Source organism: Typopeltis vanoorti, chromosome 11, assembly GCF_054136105.1.
Source record: "Typopeltis vanoorti isolate ZY-2024b chromosome 11, IOZ_Tvanoo_1.0, whole genome shotgun sequence".
NCBI lineage: Eukaryota > Metazoa > Arthropoda > Arachnida > Uropygi > Thelyphonidae > Typopeltis > Typopeltis vanoorti.
The window spans coordinates 75,037,311-75,059,471 of NC_143559.1; the positions used below are offsets into that span (position 1 = coordinate 75,037,311).

General features: G+C 37.8%; 1 protein-coding gene across 3 annotated transcripts in view; it reads left to right on the plus strand.

Moving 5' to 3' along the window:
- Positions 1–5,624: 5,624 nt before the first annotated feature.
- LOC150101749 (corrinoid adenosyltransferase MMAB-like) overlaps positions 5,625–22,161 on the plus strand; it is a 134,352-nt gene continuing 117,815 nt past the window's right edge. The window contains exon 1 of one of the 3 annotated variants that reach the window (XM_090401059.1): positions 5,625–6,001. In XM_090401059.1, the coding sequence (XP_090257185.1) occupies positions 5,922–6,001 (80 nt within the window). In that variant the 5' untranslated portion in view covers positions 5,625–5,921. The remainder of the gene's footprint in view (positions 6,002–22,161) is intronic. The other 2 variants (XR_016549092.1, XM_090401058.1) reach the window with 2 other exon arrangements.

The window sequence follows — 22,161 nt, forward strand, 5'->3', positions numbered from 1 at the left end:
ACAGTTCACAAATTGACTATATTTTGACTAGAAGAAAACATCTTAAAGTTGTGACAAATTGTAAAGTAATTCCAACAGATCAAGTGGCACAGCAACGCCGACTGCTGTGCACAGACTTTAAAATAAGATCGAAGATAAGAACCTCTGGAAACCATGGGATGAAGACAATTAAGTGGTTTCACTTAAAAGAAGAGAGTGCGAGGAATCGTTTTAGGGAGAGGGTGTTAGAGAGGATTTCGGATGGACTTGGAAGTGTACAAGATTGGTGGAAACATAATTCAAAAGTAATCCTGAGCTGTGCAATCCAGGTGCTGGTGAGACATCTGGAAAGATTAGAGAGCAGAAGGAGGGTTGGTGGTGGAATAATAATGTACATGTGGCAGTGACAGCTAAGAGGATGGCAAAGCAGAAGTGGGATGAGTCAAGAGTGGAAGAGGACATAGAGGTGTACAGAGAGAGAAAGCAAGAAGCCAAGAGCGTTATGGTACAGGCGAAGGCCATAGCATATCAAGATCTGTATGATCAATTAGAAACAAAGGAAGGACAGAGAAAAATTTACCAAATAGCGAAATGTAGAAATAAAGCAGCAAAGGACATCTTACATGTGAGGCAGATCAAAGAGGCTGAAGGAAGAGTATTATGGAGGGATGTGGACATAAGAAACAGATGGAGAATATACTTTGAGGGACTTTTGAATGAGGAAAATGCAAGGACTCACAGAGAAGATGGGCAGCCTTCTGAGGGCGTGGTGCAGAGCATCAGTAGAGTGGAAGTGATGGAGGCCATGGAAAGGATGAGGAATGGAAAATCGGCGGGCCCCGAGAGGATTTCAGTGGAGGCATGGAAGGCACTGGGGAAATGGTAATTGACCTGCTGTGGGACCTGTTCATGTAAGTTTGCCAACAGGAAAATATACCCGAGGAATGGAGGGAGAATACTCTTGTCCCCATCTACAAGGGATAAAGGGAATGCACAAGACTAAAAATTACAGAGGAATAAAGTTGATGTCCCACACAATGAAAATCCTAGAAAGGGTTCTTGGTGGTAGATTGAGGAAGGAGGTGGAGATTGCAAAGGAACAATTTGGCTTCATGCCTGGTAGATCAACAACAGATGCTATCGTTGGGTTATGGCAGATGATGGAAAAGTATCGAGAGAAACAAAGGGAGCTACATCTGGTATTTATTGATCTGGAGAAAGCATACGATAGGGTGCCAAGGCAAGAAGTCTGGAGGTGTCTGAGGGAGAAGAAGGTACAGGAGAAATGTGTCATGTTAGTTTGGGAGATGTACAGAAATGTGAAGACAAGAGTTCGGACCTGTCTAGGACAGACAGAAAGTTTTAAAGTAACAGTTGGCTTGCATCAAGTGTCAGCATTAAGTCCGTTTCTGTTTAATATTGTGATGTAGGTGGTGACAGAGGAGGTGAGAGAAGATGTGCCTTGGATAATATTGTATGCAGATGACATCTTGCTGTGTGCCGATTCAAGAGAAGAAGTGGGAATTAAACTGGAAAGATGGAAAAAAGTACTGGAAGAGAGGTATGAGACTGAGCAGAAGTAAGACAGAGTATATGTGTTGCACAGTGGGCGGCTGCCAGGAGACAGATCTGGAGCTGGAAGGAAATGTCATCAGGAAGGTGAGGGACTTTAGATACGTAGGTTCAACAGTGGAAGAAGATGGAGGGGCTGAGAAAGAAGTCGGATGCAGGATACAAGCGGGATGGAGGAACTGAGGGAGATGGCTAGAGTGTTATGCGATAAGAGGGTGCCGATCAATCTGAAAGGCAAAATCTATATGATAGTAGTGAGGCCAGCTATGATGTATGCTATGGAAACTGTAGCCCTCAGGAAAAATAACATCAGCAGAATGGAAATAGCAGAGATGAGAGTGCTTAGGCGGATGTGAGGTGTGACCCGAAAGGATCGTCTGAGAAATGACTATGTGAGGGGAACAGTGAAAGTTACTTTGGAGCGAAGATACAGGAGGCAAGGTTGAGATGGTTTGGTCATGTGATGAGGAGGGAGGACGAATATGTGGGAAGAAGGGTCCTGCAAATGGATGTGCAAGGAAGGAGTAAGCGTGGGAGGCCAAAGAAGAGATCGAGGGAGCTAGTAGAAGAGGACTTGAGAATGAAGAACTTGGATGTCGTGACAGCCCAAGACAGAAGGATGTGTAGGAAACTCATCATCAACAGTGACCCCACTTAGGTGGGAGGATCTGCAGAAGAAGAAAAGAATTATTTCAATGTGTAACTTATGCTAAATGGCAAATTAACTGCTCAGAAGATTGTACAGGACTCTAGGTGGAAACAAGCATTGAGCATATTATGTTGTAAATGAAAATGAAAGGTCAAATTAAAAATGTTAACTGAAATAAGCATGTTAAATACCTATTATATATATATGTAAATAGTTCGTCCGAATATACATAGATGCTATTGTGAAAATAAAATATAAGTGGCATTTCTCTACGACGCTCAGCCGCACGAAGAAAGACATAAGTTCAAGTCTAGTCGCGGACTAAAGGAACATTTTCTAAGCCTTTTGTCGACCGGTTCCCGATTTAGTCGATCTCTGGCAAGGGCAAGTGGGTTTTTTTCTAACGGCAACTCGGGATTTTTGTTCCGTAAACTCAAGAAAATCGGCCGTCGAATCAACACTATTTTCAGATCTAACACATTAAAAAATTGTGTTAGGGTTAGGGACTACAAGATAACGGCACTCGTTAGTCGCCTTCTTCACTGCGTACCGATTAATTAGTGATAGCCTTGGACCAGCTATCTCTGATTGGCTACCATTGGACATTGAACTGGCCACTCAGTTTCAAAAGTTAGATAGGACTAATGGGCTTCGCCTACTCCCTATACGGGAACAAAAAGGGTTTTATCCGAGTTACACGGATAAAACCCTCTACCACCATATGAGAACGGTTAACTCACCTTCAGTCAAAAGAGACCAGATAAAGGTTCCTTACGTCATGGACGGGAATCGATCACAGGTCTTTCTGACCAAATGGCTTCGTCTATACTGACCAAGCAATGGAGATTCTCTTTTTCTTTAGAAAATTACCAGCCAATCAGCATAACAGGAATCGTTATCAAGGTATTGGAGAAAATAGAAAAGAGGAAAATACAAGATTGGATAGATGAAAATGGGATAGTGTATCAGGGACAGCATGGTTTTGTGATGGGTAGGTCATGTCTCAGTAACTTGCTCACGTATTATAACACAGTGACGGCTGAACTGAATAAGGGTAATGGGTTTTTCAGTGATGATAATGGACCTTGCTAAGGCCTTTGACAGGATACCACATGGAATTCTAATTAGTAAAATGCAGCATATGGGGATGGATATAGGGTTGGTGAGATGGATAGGAGGGTGGTTGATGGAGAGACATCAGAGAGTGGTTTATTGAAAAGTAGAGTCCAAAAGACGGCTTGTGACTAGTGGTGTGCCGCGAGGATCTGTTCTTGGACCACTGCTGTTTAATTTGTTCATTAATGGTATAGGAAAAGATCTGAGAGGAAGAGTTCATTTCTTCGCAGATGATGTAAAGTTGGGTAGGGCAATAGTGAATGCAAATGATGTCAAAATTTTGCAGGATGACTTGGATAGATTGGAGGTCTGGGCTATGGAGAATGGATGTCAATTTAATGTGGCAAAATGTAAGGTTATACATTTTGGGGTGAAAAGATTACCAGCGTTTACTACATTGGTGGAACTGTACTCCAGGAAATTGATGAGGCAAGAGATTTAGGAGTTGGTGGATAAGGAGTTGAAGTTTAGGTGGCACATTGCAAAAGTAGTCAAATCAGCTCATCAAATCATTTGGTTGCTGAAGAATATGTTGACGAGTAGAGACAGGCATGTTATTGTTCCTCTGTATCGAGCCTTGATAAGAACCCATCTCGACTACTATGCCCAGATTTGGTCACCTAGGTTTCTTCTTGATGGAGAGGAGGTTGAAAGGATCCAGAGATGAGTGACCAAGATGATAGCAGGTCTGTGGAATGAACCTTATGAGAACAGGTGGAGGATTTGTGGGTTGCAGAAATTGGTTGATAGGCGGAGGAGGGGTGATATGATTGAGACATTCAAATTACTGAAGGGTTTCTATAAAATTAATTCAGAAGATATTTTTGAGAACAGGGCTGGTGGTGGTGGTGGTGGTGGGAGGACTAGGGGACATCCATGGAAGCTGGGCAAGAGTGTGATTAGTAAGGGTGTTAGAGCTGGGTTCTTTACTTTTAGAGTGCTGAATAAGGGGAATAAGCTGCTAGAGTATGTAGTGGGTGCTGTGACAGTGAATGAGTTCAAGGCAAGTTATGATTGATACTGTGTGAATATCGAATAGTTGTGATGAACATGATTTGGGGCCTCCCTCGATGAGTCTAAGGACTCCCTGGAGTTGCCCGTAATAATAATAATAATAATAATAATAATAATAATAATAATAATAATAATAATAATAATATATAGACTCAAGCAAAACCATATGTTACACCGGCAAACAGTGTATTTAACTAAAAACTATTGTTATTAATTAGATTGTGTGAGTTCGCTGAAAAGCAATAAAATTCAACCGAAAGTGTTAAAATTCGTAAACGTGTTAAAACTTATATGTATATATAGTGAATGCTGTTATGTCAGTTTCACATATTATCGGAATTCGGTTGAAGAGAGTTAGCATTTCAACTCAATTGTCAGTTTGTTTTTCGCGCGATTTCCGAAAAATATATAAATACTGGAGTTAACTCACAACACATTTTGTCTAAGTATTACTTAGCACTTCTGAAGATATATTGAGCCTTGGTTGAAGGAGAAAACCCTCAACAATAAAAATCAATAAATAACAAGCAATTGGTTGAAATGTGGTCATGTGGATAACCCATGCTCACTTCAAATCTGACAAAACAGTAAGGGAAGGTGGAAGCAATAAAACCATACTGTTTTTCACTTCACCCCTCTTTTATTACTCGTCATTCTGCCGCTACAAATTAAAATAGTGGCAGAATGTTCGTATAACAACATAGGCGTTAGCTGATTTTTTTTTTTTTTTTGCTGATGTTCGTGGAATGAATATTCTGCCGCTATTTTTTTTTAAGTATTCATTTTATTTTAATAATTTTTACTTACTTATTCAATTTTAATTTGTTTTGTTTAGATAATTAAAATATATAGATTTATTTGGTTAATTTAAGCCTGTGGTCTGCGGACCATAGGTTGAGAAACACTGCTAGAGGGTTCTCTCACCTTATGTAACCCCTAATTCATAAGTAGTATAGAAATAGAAGACATGACACAACATAAATAAAAAATGAATTTTAATTAGGAAAAGTATTTTGGAAAATTTTCTAGTGTTTTTTAACTTTTTCTTTGGAGGAGGGGGGCTTGTCCCACTCCCTGGGTGCGCCACTGAAGTTAAGCTATTAAATGAAAAGAAGCAATTTTTAAAAAAATTGCTTCTTTCCATTCATGCATTGCCAGTGGTATAGCTATGATATTTATTTCAATCCGCAGCTACCTTTCAATGGATCTAAACCTGACAATATCAGCTTAACGTGCCCCCTCCCCTTCCAGTTTTGTTCGAGCTCCTAAGAGCTTTCAGTGCATGTATTAGATCTCGTCCCTCGTCGACTGTGAACTACCTGAGAATTAATCACCTGTTTAATTTTCATCGCATTTTTTTTTTTTTGTCAAAAATGCAATGAAAAACTTTTCCCGATCCCGTAGTTTCTAAGAGGAGAAATTATTTTCTTTTCTTTTCCTTCCCTGCTTTGTTGATGTGCATTGCTTGCTACTCGTACATCCGGATTTTTTAGTAAATACGTACGTGTAATCTACAGATTGTTTACTTCATTTGGCAGTATCAGACCGTTTGCGGGTGGTACCTGTAGTCATTCTTTTTCATTTTTATAAGATGTTTGGTTGGAGGCATGTGTGTAACATTGTAGAAAACTGGCAGTTAAATAATTCGCTTTTACCTCGCTTAATTTCTGGGTATGTTTTTGTGGAATATAATTTTCATTATTTATAATTTGTTAGCTAAGACAAATATAAAAAGTCAAAGATCAGTTAAAACGTGCCATACTTGCATGAAAAATATTGGGTTCCCAACTCACTTAATACAGTATCGTTCTGCTTTAAGAATTTTACCGTTTATTATTTTTAAGCGACTCTCAGATCATTTGCATTATTATTCCATGCTTTGCGTAATCACACCGTTCCTTTTCCTCAGCGCACTGCGTATTTTGGGTTACGTGTGGCCTTGACACATCCGTAGCGTGTACCTGTAACTTCATCTTATTACAGTATTATAAGAGTGCTTCCTGAGAATGCAACTTTTTCATTAAGTGGTGTATGCTAGCATTGCAACTATGGTTATCATGCCTCTACTTATTAACTTGTTCATAGATAACGCATGCCTAGCCAGTGCATCCTTCTGACTGCACTCTTATCCCCAGTTTTCAGGAATTGAGCTCTTGTCCTCTTCCTTTCTATCATTATAAGGAACGATTTCAATAATTTCTTCTATCCTGTACTATAAAACGTAATAATAAAACTTTTACCACCTTATCATATTACTTCTCTTATTTTCTGATTGGTTTTGTAGCCAATGTTCCATCAATCTGTCTTCATATCTGTATCATGTAGATAGGCTTTGATGTGGGTAGTTATTCAACTTATGTTTGATATTAAACAACACTATGAAAAAAAAAAGTGGTATTTTACATCAGCATCTTTGAAGCACAAACTTCTTGTCACAATACAGGGTAATAACATTGACCATTGGAAATAAATTTTAATGAGACAAATGAGCCGAAGTTCTGACTTGCCCTCAAATATTGTTATTATTATTATTTGACACCTCCAGGGAGTCCAAAGACTCATTGAGGGAGAGTGTGCCAACAGCATTGAACGATTGGACCCCTTCCAACTACTAACCGTGCTCAAACTTACTTAACTGAGCCATTAGTAGCAGAGGCTCTACCAATCGACCAACCTTTGCCGGCAATGTTGCACCAAAAAAAAGTTGGATTGGAGTTGCCTTGAAATATTTTAGCCTGCTTCCCAAATTTTAGATAAATTAAATACAATTATCCATTGAGGTTACAGAGGGTTTCATTTTTGCTGATTCCAAGGAGCTTTTGTAGCTCATTCAGTATCAATGATGCCCTTCAGCTGGAAAGATCTGAGGTCAAATCCCATCTAGGAGGGAACTTTTTATAATGATTTTTTTTTAAACTGACTTTAGTAATACACTGGCTTTAGTCGCTCCACCTGTAATTACTTCCATCCAGTCCTCTGTGAAAGAGTTCAAACTGTGATCTGAGAGTCTTGACTTGCCTTAATGATAATAGAAAATGTATTTTTGGTGTTCTCCAAGGTAGTTATTAACAAAGAGTACTTCATATGCTTTTATGTGTGATAAAGGATGGAATTTATTCTTTGGTAAGCAGAGGAGGGTTGTTAGTTTGTAGTTTGCCTTGACTCTCGTATTGAGGTTATATTGATTTATATGGCTGTATTTCATATGATAGAAGATAGGAATAATCATACATTCATATTGTGTGGTTGGGAAGGGGAGATTTGGTATTCTTTGTCTAGTGTTGATGGCATGCTCTGCAAGTACAGACTGTTCAGGTTAAAGATATTGAATATAAGACTTGTGTTCTTCTAGCCAAATAAAAGCAGATCTTCCTGTTTTGTCCAAAATAAGATAACCCACAAGAGTAAGGAATCTGGTAGACACCTGGATAATTGAGATGTAGGAGCTTGTCCTTTGGAGAAGCGAGAGAGGTGGAGATTTTTCTGATGGGGCAAAAGGCAACAAAAATATTTTGTGGTTTTAAAACTTTTGCTATGCGTTCACCAATGGCTTGCACATAAAGGATAGGAATATGAGTTATTTCTTTTGTATTTGAAGAGGCAGAGATGCCAATGCTGCTCAAAGCTCTTTTGATGAAAGAATTCTTATAACCATTAGATAAAAAAGTGGAAATAATATGTTGAAATTCTTTCTGTAATAGCTCATCTGAAGAACATAAGATGTGGGCCTAATCAATCAGTGTTTTAATAGTTCCAGCCTTTAGACTGGGATGATGATGAGATTCAGCATGGATATAATGGCTTGTATGAGTCTTCTTCCTAAAAACTGAGAAATGTGGGTTACCATCTGGTTGGCGAAGAATTAAAAGATCTAAAAAAGCTAACTGCTTATTTACTACTTCTTCTAGGGTGAATTGGATCCTTGGATAAAGTGCATTCATTTAGAAAGAAACTGTTGTAATTCTTAAGAAGAGCCATTCCAGATAACAAAAACGTCATCTGCATATCTGAACCAATGAGTAGGTCTAGGTGAAATGTTCTTCAAAGTGCTCCATAAAGAAGTCAGCAATAGCAGGAGAAATAGGATTGCCCATTGCTGTTCCTTTGATTTAACTTGTTTTTAAAGCAAAAAAACCAGAATGTATTACAAAAATCATATATTTTGACAATGTTTGAAGGAAATTCTTGTTGCAGTAATTCAGTGCTGTCAGATAAAGGAACATTACTAAATAATGAACAATATCTAAACTAATAATATCCAAAGCATTCAAACGAAGATCCAAAGTTTTATTTTTGAAATCCAAAGTATTTTTTATATAAGTAGCAGTTCTTCTAGTTGAAGAAGTGAGTAAATTTGAAGATGCCTTTTGATATTCAGGCAAAAGTTATACTAATAAATAATATTTTACATGAGTTAATTCCGGTATTTTACGAGTTAATTTGACTAGCTACAATGAGTCCACCTACAGTACACAATGATAGAAGGATATTAGTAGAAACATATAACTGCAGATCTCTACAGGATGATGATAGATTGGAAGAACTGATGAAGGAATTGGACCATATAAAATGGGACGTTGTGGGCTTTTCAGAGATAAGAAGGAAAAGAAGAAACTCTCATGTGATTAAAAGATGGACATCTACTCTGCCACTGTGAATGTGACAGAAACTCAACTGGTGGTGTAGGATTCCTAATAAATAAAACAATCAAGGACAATGTCCTGTTTGTTAATGAAATAACATCAAGAATAGCTGAACTAAGTCTCTTCATAAAAGATACCAACTGAAAATTATACAGATATACACCCCAACTATGGGCCATTCAGATGAAGAGATAGAAGATTTTTATGAAACATTAGAATCCACATTAAGAATTTTACATAATTATAATGGGTGACTCGAATGCCAAGATTGGAAGCAGTAAATTTGGATTTGGACAGAGGAGTGAAAGAGGAGAAAGACTTATTGAATTCGCAGAAGAAAATAATCTCTTTATTATGAACACCATTTTTAAGAAGAAAATCAACCGAAAATGGACTTGGAGAAGCCCAAATGGATAAACTTACAATGAAATAGACTTCATCCTCTCCAACAGAAGATATATAATAAATAATACTGAAGTGCTTAATAGATTTCATATAGGAAGTGACCACAGACTAGTAAGGACAAAGTATGGATCAACAAAAAATGGGAACGAAATAAGCTCATAAGAAAAAAAGTCCAATTTAGTGAATCTACAAAACCTCTACCACAATAAAAGCTGTTATAGAGAATCACTCAAAAATGAACTAAAAAAGTTAAACACAGCTACTACCATTGATGATGCTAATGAAATCTTAACAAAATCTATCTTGAATTGTGCACTAGAAATAGGAGGTGTAAAAAGGCACCAAAGAGAGGAAAAACTAAGATAGGAAATCTTAGATCTGATGAAGAGAAGAAGAGGAAAAAATGGTGAACTTATAAAAAAAAAAAAAAAAAATAGAGATGCAGTAATCAAAAGAATTCAGGAATTTTATACCGAACTCTATGAAGACAAAGACCGAGACATCCAAGAATCATCTATAGATACTCGGGTGAGGAAGAACATGATGCCCCTGAGATCTTACTAGGTGGAGTGGAAATGGCACTACAGGAAATGAAGAATAGAAAGGCCCCAGGAGAAGATGAAATTATGGTAGACTTCTTAAAACTGGGAGGAAGCCCTGTTATCAAACAGCTGACTAAACTCTTTAATAAATGCCTAAAACAGAGAAAAATTCCAAAAAATTGGAACAATTCACTTCTAATATTAATTTTTTAAAACGGCAATAAGGAAAAAATTAAAACCTACAGACCTATAAACCTACTCCCCACCATATATAAGGTCTTCACAAAAATTATAAATAATTGAATAAAATCTAAACTAGAGGGAATGCAATCCTGTGGACTAGCTGGATTTAGAAAGAATTACAATACTTTGGACCATATTGACACATTAAGACATGTCATTGCAAAATCAATTGAATACAATAAACCCTTATGTCTGGCCTATATAGACTAAGAAAAAGCATTTGATTCAGTTAAAACATCTGCAACACTAAAAGCACTTGAAACCCAGGGAACTGAGAAACCATATATTGAAACTCTAAAACATATTTACAATAATGCAACTTCTGTAATTAAATTATATAAAAACAATGAAAAGTTTCCAGTACAAAAAAAAAAAAAAGGCATCCGGCAAGGTAATACTATATCTCCCAAACTATTTACAGTTGCATTAGAAGAAGTCTTCAGAAGCCTTGATTGGGAAACAAAAGGAATAAACATGAATGGAGAAAGGCTGCATCACCTGAAATTTGCAGATGATGATGTCCTAATAGCAGATAATATTGAAGATCTAGAAGAAAAGCTAAATCAGCTAAATGAAGCCTCCAGAGTAATTGGATTAAAAATAAATAGAGAACCATAGATCTGTCAAAGTTGAAAAGCATGAAATAGAACAAGTTACTTCATATGTATATTTGGGCCAATTGTTATCCTTTGAGGATTGCCAAAGAAAAGAGATTGAACGAAGAATTCGCCTTGAATGGATGGCTTATGGGAAAATGAGAGACATAGTCAGAAGTGACATCCCTATGAGTCTAAAAAGGAAAGCTTTCGACCAGTGCATACTTCCTGTCCTAAACATACAGAGGAGAAACATGGACTTTGACAGAAGTCCTAAACAAAAAGCTGAGAACAACACATCACATGGAGAGAAGTATGCTAAGCATAACATTAAGAGATAGGAAGACAAATACCTGGATAAGATCTCACACAGACATCATGGATATTGTAAAATACATTAAACAGGCTAAGTGGAGATGGGTTGGCCATATTGCCAGATGCAGTGACAGGAGATGGACTAGAAAAACAACAGAGTGGAGACCAATGGATGAAGCAAGACAAAGAGGAAGACCAAGAAGACGGTGGAGGGATGAACTGGAACAAACTGCAGGAGTGAGATGGATGGGAGAGGCAGAAAACCGAGTGGTCTGGAAAATCATGGGGGAGACCTTCATCCAGCAGTGGACAGAACCAAAAGGTTGAAAAAGAAGAATTCCAGTATTATAATTTATTTAAATCTAGTCACCTCTTTCAATGAAAGGTGAGTTAGCCGGTCTCATACGGAGGTAGGGTTTTTTTCCCCCACCCAGAAACTTGGGTTTTTCATTCCCCAGAAGAACAGGCAAACTGGCCCCTTGAACACACACACACAGATTACAGTCAGGAATACTTAAGAAACAGTCCCTCCCAGCCATAGGCCTGCTTCTTCATTTATATTGGCTGCATGCCTGGATAAAAATAGAGGGGGATTGAGATGAGATTTTACCTCCATGTAAAAGGAACTCATGGATGTTGTATCATCATACGAAATAAATAAATAAAATTGGTGGGAGCCAGACCCAGGAGAAATACCAAGGTTGAAGTATCAGTAGCTCAGACGTGAATATGTTTTGCTTCCTTGAGTAAAGAATTAAAACCAAGTATATAATTTCTTGGCATCTTTAATGTATATAGAACCAAGGTAAAAACCATTTGACACGTGTGATTAACATATGAAAAAGCAGACAGTTATTTGATTTTTCAGTTGCAAAGGTTATTTTAAGGTGTGTTAGCTATTTAAATCCATTGAAAAGAAATTAATGTATCTAGACCATTGTGTCAAATGGCATAGTCAGACTAAAGGTTTGAGTGCTAGCAGGAATCAGCCAAAGGAAGGAGAAGAGAGAGAAACCATTGCATTTTCATCTGTTTGGAAATTTTTCTTTCCATAAAAAATGGCCCACATGTACTGTAAATCTGTATAATTTTAAAAGAATGTCATTTTATTTCCCTCCCAAACATATCTGAATTATTCAAATTATAAATTAGTAGCACACGGCCTAGTTCGCAAGTAGTTAGCATATCCACTCTCCATCCAAAAGGCTGCAGGTTCGAATCCCACTGTGGGCATGGATATTTGTGATTGTCTGTGAAAATACTAGTGGTGGTGGTCAGCAGTAGATGGCATTGGTGTAGATGATGAAGGTAGTTGCAGTTCATTGATTGAGTGGTGGAGATGGAAAGTTGTAGAATAGGTGCCCTCCCTCGATGAGTCTTTGGACTCCCTGGAGGGGGTCACATAATAATTTACTAAACAAAAAATATCAAACTTATCATTATGAACTGATTTTTTAATGAAATGCTTTTTAAACTATTTAAAGCTTATTTAAATTTTTTATTTGTCAAACCCCCATAAATTTATGAAAATTGTCATTGTTTCCAAATCTAATACTTCCTACTATATATAGACAGTCCCACTTACAAACTTGCCAAGTAGCTATTCATTATGGCTAAATCATGGCGACTACTGCCATTCTAGAGTAATAACTCGAGCATGTTGAAATATCAACCTTCATGTTAAGGTCATCTGCAGGGAAATGACTTAAACATGACACACTAATAAGGACAAGAGTTTAGCCAATTTATCTTATCCTTATTAGTGTGACCTCTGGTGGTGAAAAAAAACATTAAAGTTACAATCCTGTTCTTTTTTTGTGTGTGGTGCTGGAGAACATATGAGTAATTATCTGCTGGTTTTGGTTTAAAATAAGGGTTTGATGCTAGCAATATTAGTGGTGGCACAAGATCTCTTATTGTAAGGTATTTTATCCAAAACAATGTGCCCAGATTCCTGAGTTGGGATGCTAGAGACCTGAAGTACTTTTATCATTTGTGACCATGTTGGCCTAGTCATATTATTTAAATTCAGAAATATGTGAAGTGGAGGTTGATAGGATGATGACATATTTAGTTGAGTGTTGATGTAGGCTATGGAATGTGGAGGGCAGAGACAAAGAACTGTATAGGCCAGTTGACTTATTGAACAAGAGAAAGGTGATTGTTATTTTTAGTTATGACAGTATTGATTGAAATAAGGGGATAGCAACACAGAAGGAAAATGAATTTCTCGAGTTCTTAAGGAGCAACTACTTAGGCAATATGTAGTGGAGGGTGAAAGAGATTAAGTCTTAGATCTGATCATATAAGCAGAAAATGTGATCATGAATGGAGTGTCTAATTTTACCTCCAGTTGGCTAGAGTGATCATGAGGTGAACACCTAGGGTGTAGCCAATCATGAGAACTTCTGTGAAGAAGGGATATATGTTGAAAGTTTATTTTTCACTAGGCTAGACTATGATAAATTTAGTTTAATCCTTTATCCCAGTGAGAGCAAACAAAGTTTGCACCTGAAAATATCTTCAGGACTGAATATAGTGTTATACTATCTTACCTGGGTAAGTAGTACAACACCAGGCAACTTGTAGCAAAGGTGGAGCAAGCCACCAACACTCCTATCCCAGTATCTCCCATATTTGCTCTCACTGGGATAAAGGATTAAACTAAATTTATCATAGTCTAACCTAGTGAAAAATAAACTTTCAACATCTTTCTCTAAATCCAGAGTAATTTAATAAAAAAAAAAAAAAAAAAAGGTGGCAAACCTTTTGGCAACTCCTATAGGTAAAGATGACCTTGCTACTGCTTCTGCCTGGTATCTCCAACTCTGGGCCTGGCTCCCACTGAAGAGACCTCAATAAAGGTCAAAACGAATCTGGGTAGTGGCCAATTCCTTAATGCATAACAGTATACATATCCACAAGGAGATGTGTTTTGCATTATGGGAGATACTGGGATAGGAGTGTTGGTAGCTTGCTTCACCTTTGCTATGAGTTGCCTGGTGTTGTACTACTTACCCAGGTAAGTAGTACAACACCAGTACTACTTACAACACTATATTCAGTCCTGAAGATATTTTCAGGTGCAAACTTTGTTTGCTTTCACTGGGATAAAGGATTAAACTAAATTTATCATAACGGGATATATGTGTCCAACTACAAGGCTAGTGATTATGAAAAAGGTTAGGAGACAACTGGGAAATACTGCTTGGGCATTGATCAAGAGTTGTTTAACAGTAACAGTGTCTGAATGTATTTCGAAGTTGAAGAGGCTAAATTAGGTAGGAGTAAAATGGATAAATGAAGGGATTAAGCATGAAATCTTGAAGACAGCACTGTGGAGGCAATACAAAATGAATGTGGTAATAATCAGTTGCATGAAGAGTACAGAGAACAGGCCAAAAGGTAACTGTTATTAAATACAACAAAATTGCAAAATAGGCAGAAATTAGCTAATCAAGCCAAGAAGAATACTACTGAATTCTTTTGATATGGAGCAAATAGAAGAAAGAACGACTGTGGGTGGATAATGTTATAGTTGACGATATAGTTGAAGTATTTAGTGTGCAGTATATCAGGGTATTTCACCCTCTTGAATATGACATCAAGAACAGCTAGAGGGTGTGGTGGAGGAGGAACTGATAATGAGTGAACAAGGAGGTATGTAAGGAATCAAGTAAACGTGATGCTAATAAGGAAGTAAGACTTGACATCACCTCATGTCTTGAAGGAATGCTTTAAGGAATTAATGGCACTCTTGGCACACCTATTTAACACGAGTCTTGCAACAGGGCAAACACCAATGGAGTGGAAAGTAAAAAAAAATTCTCCATTTCACAAAGGGTGGGTGAATAAGACTGAGACTGCCAATTATAGGCCAGTCTGTGTCTGGAATGTTTGGTAAGGTATTAAAGAAGTTAGTGAGGACTAGAATTTAGAACTAGATCAATAATAGTAATATTTTCTATGATGATCAGCATGGGTTTATGGGGAAGTCAGGTTTTTTTCATTCTCCTTATGTATTATAACAAAATATAATAACACTGGATAAAGGAGATGCATATATAGTACTGTAAGTAGGGTTTCTGTTCTGGGAATTCCCAGGATGAAATTCCTGTGAAAGTTTCTAATCTTTCTTGTCTCGAGTCCCAGGAGAAACATCTTGAGATTTGAGATCATTCATAAATTTACAAATCCAAAACAAAAAAGTGTAATTTATTATAATTTTTAATTCTAGTAAAATAAGTATTGCATCATATAGATCAGTGTTTCCCAACCTGTGGTCTGCTTACCCCCAGGGGATCCGCGAGTAATTCAAAGGGGGTCCACGGGATAGTTTATTTTCATTAAACTTTATCTTATCATGTTGTTGCTCACACCTGTTGTTCACACCTAATTGATATGTTCATATTCTTCCGAATATCTCCATTTATAATAGTATTGCATTGTCATAAATTACACATTTAATGTTGTAAAATTGTAATTTATTACTTCATCTTTATGATATGTAAAATATAAAAAAATTCCATTTTGGGTTTTATGGTGGCCACGGTGAATTAACATTCGCTACAGGGGGTCCGCGACATCAAAAAGGTTGGGAAACACTGATATAGATCATCGGTTCCCAACTGGTGGTACGCATACCCCAGAGGGTACATGCTAGGCCATTCAAGGGTACATGAAAAATAATCGGCAATGGCAGAAAAACAAGTAAAGTAAACAAAATGCAAAATGTTAGTTATGGAACAATAAATGTTAAGTTTGAATCACTGCTAATGGAAACACTTCAAAACTAGCTCACATTAGCGAATGATGATGATTGTGAGGGTGTGGCTATGAACCCCTCCCCCAAACCACTCTTCTACCAATCATTATGCACAGTTCATGAGTCACTTTTGTCACCCATCCTCCTTTCTAGAACAATTGCGTGTTACTAAGAAATGACCTTCGTGATAACAAACCTTCCACTGACTTCCATTTGCAACATTTCTAGAACTTCTTCAAAAATATAAATACATCCATAGCCAGACTGTTTGATCAGTTCAGTTATTGACTGAGTATAAGTAAGTTACTGTCTTTAATTGTGATTCTTTTCAAGTAGTTTTTTTACTTAATGTTTAATGTAGTTTCAGTTATTATTGTCAGTGATTTTTAAGCATGTCAGTTATGGATCAGTGGTTGAAAACAGGAATGGTTAAAAAACCAAAACTTGATGTGGATTATAACCCGTTTACTTCTCCCAACTCATTGGGCGACCTCCACATCACGTTTCAGGAATGTGGAAAACCAACTTGGGCTTCTGATCTAATGTCCAATCCTCACCTCCATGTGGTGCACTCCTTAGTAGGTATCTACTGGGTACTGAACAAATGAGGATGGGCTGGCAATTTGGTACTTAGCCAACCAAATTTTACTCTCTATTGGCTTAAACTATAAATGCATATGATGGTACAACATGTTGAGATTTCATACCAGCTGGGGCATTGCCCAGTTAAACAAGCCCCCCCCCCCTACTGTTTCTGTTTTCATCAAGGAACCAGAACAAACAGTAAAGTCAGCTATTGGAACAAGCTCCAACTTAACATCTAGAAAAAGAATAAACCTGACATCAGAAGAACTGAAGATAGGAACCATCAATATAAGGAGTATTAACGAAAAGAAAATTGAACTTGCAGAAGAATTGCAAAAAGTACCATGTGGACATAATTGGCATTACTGAGACAACAAATGCAAAAACGGTGAGATCTTCCTAAATAAGTTTAAGATGTTAATTTCAGGCAATAATGATCAAGGAAAGGAAGGAGTAGTGATAGCATTCAATATGAAACATGAAAATAAACTTCTTGATCGGAAGGCAGCTTCATTTAGTTATGTGGGAAAACTTCAAAATAGGGAGATGGACAATGAAACTTATTTGTGTTTATCGTCCCATACAAACTTCTAAAGAAGAGGTTGAGGAATTGTTTGAGTCATTAGAACAAGCAGCTGACATAAAGAATATGGAAAAGGTTGTCCTTGTTGGGGGATTTGAACAGCAGAGTAGGAAATAAATCCCACAGGCATATAGGAACATTTTGGGAAAATTTGGAGAAAATGACAAAGCTAATAATAATGGCAAGTATTTACTGGACTTCTGCTCAAGGCACAGACTAGTCATTACTAACACAATGTTTCAATATAAAGATGTGCACAAGTTCACATGGAGGGAAAAGACACAAGAAATAGGAAAAGCCTCATTAGCTACATCACTGTTGATAGTGACATCAACATGCTAGTTCAGGATACATAGAATTGTACAGAGGATTTGAAATTGGAAATGACCATTACTTAGTACTAAGCAGGATATCACATTGAAAAGAACAGCAAGAGAGTTTTGTAACAGTAAGAAAGTTTTAAAAAGAATTAAAGTTCAGCAGCTTTTACAGGTAAATTGTAGACTCGACTGTGCAAGCATTATTGAAGAAAAATGAAACAAATTGAAAACAAGAAGCAAACCTTCAAGTCTCACTAGCAAAATCTGAAGAAGACATTGATTGATTCAGCTAGGGAGATATGTGGTGAAATTGTCTGCAAAGATAGAAAAATAAGACACCATGATGGACACAAGAAGTTAAAGAAGCATTCCTGAAAAAGAAGAAAGCATACCAAAAGTTTCTAGCAAATAAATTATTAGACATCCTAAAAGAATACAGAAAAAAATGTAAGAGAGTCAAGCTATGTGTAAAAATAGCTAAACAAGAGTCATGGGAAGACTTTGGTAAGAATACGAAAATAAATATCATGAAAGTGGCAAAATGTTCTGGAGGCTACTAAAAAAGCTTAGAAATGGAGAAAAGAGTACTGTAAAAGGAATCAAAGATGATAAAAGTGACATGCAAACTAAAGATGAGGATATCCTAAATGTCTGGAGTAATTACTTTGAAAGACCGTTAAACAAACCAACCATTGAGAGAATCATGTAAGAAAATTTTCAAGAGCACTGCAAAGAGGAGTACATATCAATAGTTGAGGTAGAAAATCTGTCAAAAACTTGAAATGTGGAAAGGCAGCTGGAGTAGATGATATTCAACCAGAAATACTTAAATATGGAGGTATAAAAGTTTTACAGTGATGACAAGGTGTCCAGAAAAAAGATTTTCATAATACTTCAGTTATATGAGATGAATGGAACATTATACAGAGCAACGTAGTCCTATATTTAAGTTGTTAGTCAGCAACTTAAGAATTGAATTGAAGGAAATACAGAAAGATGGTCTAATGTAAAATTATTATTATTATTATTATTCGTGACACCTCCAAGGAGTCCGAAGACTCATCTCGGAGGGCACCTACTATACAACTGTCTCCACCACTATACCGAACCTCTACCAATCATCTCCACCAATGCCATCTACTGCCCACCACTACAACTAGTATTTTTTGTCTGTAAATTGAGTGTGTTCTGAAGGGCCGATTTGTCTGTATGCGGGATGAAAAACCAGAGTTTCTGGGAGAAAAAACCCTGCTACCTCCGTATGAGATTGGCTAACTCACCTTCGATTGAAAAAGTCCACATAAAGATTCCTCCCATCGCGATGAGAATCGAACTTAGACCTATTCCAATCGAAGGGTGCAGGATGCACATTATCTCCACTCTTATTCATCATCTATATTATTATTATGTGACACCTCCAGGGAGTCCAAAGACTCATCGAGGGAGAGTGTGCCAACAGCATCAAACGATTGGTTCCCTTCCAACTACAAACTGCACTTAAACTTGCTTAAGTTTTTGCATGAGCCATTAGTAGCAGAGGCTCTACCAATCGACTAACCATATGGATCACATTATGAAAGAAAGTAGCATTAGACCTAATATTAGAATTGGATATGTCAAACTTAGCTCTTTGCTTTATGCAGATGATGTTGTATTCCTAAACACATCTAGTACAAGTCTTCAGGATTCTCTAATTAATTGAATAACAACTGTAACAAATATTGCATGATAATCAGCAATAAAAAGACAAACTATGAAAATAGGCAGGAGCACAGAAGACTTCAGCTGCATTCTGAATGGAGATCCTATAGAACAAGTAAAATATTTCAGCTATTTAGGCATAGTTTTTAGTGAAAATGGCAGGCTAAATCTGGAAGTAGACCACAGGGTAAGCAAAACTGATATGGTGGGTAGCCAACTGAATTAATTCATTTGGCATAAGAGAGAAATTAGCCAAAACACCAAACTAGCAGAACACAAGATAGTTGTTGGGAGTTTTTCCTTTGGTTATACTATAAATTAAAGATATTAAGAAATTATATACTTGGTTTAATCCTTGATACAAGTGTAAGCAAACAAAGTTTGGGCCTGAAATATAATCAGGACTGGGACAACTCGTATGTAGAAGCTAATGACTTCACATCACTTGCCTTAGTATCCCATAATGCAAAGCACTTATCCTTACAGTTATGTATAATGCTATGAATTATAGGAAGGGTCACTACCCAGACCAGTTTCAACCTTTATTGAGGTCTCGTCAGTGGGAGTAGGATATGTACTTTGCATTATGGGATACTAAGGCAAGTGATGTGAAGTCATTAGCTTCTATATATGAGTTGTCCCAGTCCTGATTATTTCAGGTGAAAACTTTGTTTGCTTACACTTGGATAATGGATTAACCCAAGTATATAATTTCTTGGTATCTTTAATTTATAGTATAACCAAGTTGAAAAACCTCCAACAGCTATCTCTAATCTAGAGTATTTTAATAATAAGGTGTGACACCTTTCGACTACTCGTATATGAAAGTATGACTTTGGCATTACTTCAATCCTTGGTATCATGATTTAGAGAATTGAATGCAAATGGCGGCTCGTGTATTAGTGACGCGTTTTGATCAGTGCGATAGTTTTGAATGATATTTATAGAGGTAAGCGTTCTTCATTTTCTGAAATTTCATATGCTATTGCTTTGCGCATTTAGCTAATCGCTCGATATTGCTGGCAATCCTTTTAATCTGCAATATCCGCTACAAAATTTCTGCTGGCAGGTCTCAAGACCTGCGGGATTTCTAATTGCGATCATAAGCAATTCCCCAATCACCACCTACTAGATATAACAATGAATAAAACAGACATGGATAATATTACTGATCTTCTAGAGCATCTAAACAAAGAGCAAGCACTAAAACTGTTTAAATTATTGCTTAAAAAATTTGATACGGAATGGCCGGGTTTCCTAAGCCTGTACACACAACCAGAAGAATCCGAAGATATAGAGGACGAAGTAGAAGAGATCAATGACACGACCATCTCCCTACCCGAGAGCCACAGTCAGACAGTCTTCACAGAAGAACAAACAAATAAAAGACGAAGAATCGAGGATAATCATATGGAAAACGAAACACCCTCACAAACATTGCCGGAAAAAAGGGAAAAGGTCCCCCTGGTAATTCTCCGTGAAAAGGAAAAATGGACCACAGTTGCAAGAAACCTGAGAGAACATCAAATTGGATACTCCTGGGCCAGAAACACCGACGAAGGAGTAAAAATTCAACTAACAACAGTCACAGACTACAGAGGGATAACAAAAATGATGGACAACAACAAACTGCAGTACCACACCTTCGCACTAAGCAGCGAAAGAAATCTAAAGGTTGTACTGCGAGGTGTCACCGAAGGCATTACCTCTGAGGAGATCGTGGCAGACCTTACCCTGCAGGGCCTAACACCAATCAATGTCAGCTGGATGTACAGATCCGATAAACAACCGATGCCATTAGTATTGGTCGAGATCCAAAACACACAAAGACGAATTTATGACATAACTGCGGTCTGTGGACTTAAGATAACAACAGAACCACTCAGGAAAAGGACATCAGCAGGGCAATGCCATCGTTGCCAAAAGTTTGGCCATGCCCAAAGACTGTGTAAAGCTGAGTTCAGATGCCTGAAGTGTGGCGAGAAACATCAAACCATTACATGCACAAAACCAAGAACCACACCTGCCAACTGTGGAGATCCCCACCCAGCAAACTACAAAGGATGCAACCACCACCCCAGAAATCACGGAACTATAAGACCTGTCCAACCTCCCCCAATCAGGACCACTCAAAGCATCTCTGCTGCACAGTCATCAAACCAACAAAACCCTATCCATAAAAGTCAGGAAAGGGCTCAACCTTCCACCAAGACCTATGCAGAAGCAACCTGCCCAAAGGACACAATAAAAAGCAATCAAATAGGCTCCAATATTACAGCAATACTGACTGCCTCGCTAGCCACTATGCTGCAGGAATTCAGCAGAACAAACTCGACTCCATCCTCCACAAAGAGATTCCTGCAAGGAACCCATTCCATACTCACAGCACTGAATTATGAATAAAACAAAGATAAAACCCAACTCGCTTCTAATTGCAGCCTGGAATGCCAATGGCCTCACCAACAAGACACTAGAACTACAGGAATTCGCACAAAGACACAACCCGGACATAATGCTGATCAACGAGACCCACCTAAGACCTGCCAACAACCCAAAAGTGAGATGATACACAATATACCGTACGGATAGACTCAGCACCAGAGGGGGAGGCACTGCCATTTACATCAAACCGTACCTCCACCACAATGCCATATCCAACACACAGACTACAAATCTGGAGACCACAGGAATACAAGTCCACACAAACAATGCTAGAAGTCTCAAGATATTTGCTGCCTACAACTCACCAAGCAACCCTCTACTGACAACTGACCTGGATGCAGTCCTTGGCACCACAGACCCCACCATCATAGCAGGAGACTTGAATGCCAAACACAGAGTATGGTTCAGCATACTACGGAAGTGGACGCATACTACACAACTATTCAACACTTAACTCAGTTGTGGTAGCAGGACCCACTGAGCACACCCATTACAGCCCTCATGGCAGATCAGATGTACTCGACATAGCTACCCTTAGAAACATCAGTTATCAATACAAACTAGAGACGATCAGTGAACTCTCATCTGACCACAACCCAATCCTGATCAAACTTGGCACGCAAGACCAACTGGCCCACCAGCACACCTTCATATCATGGGATAGGCTAGCTAAAATCCTACCAGAATACAT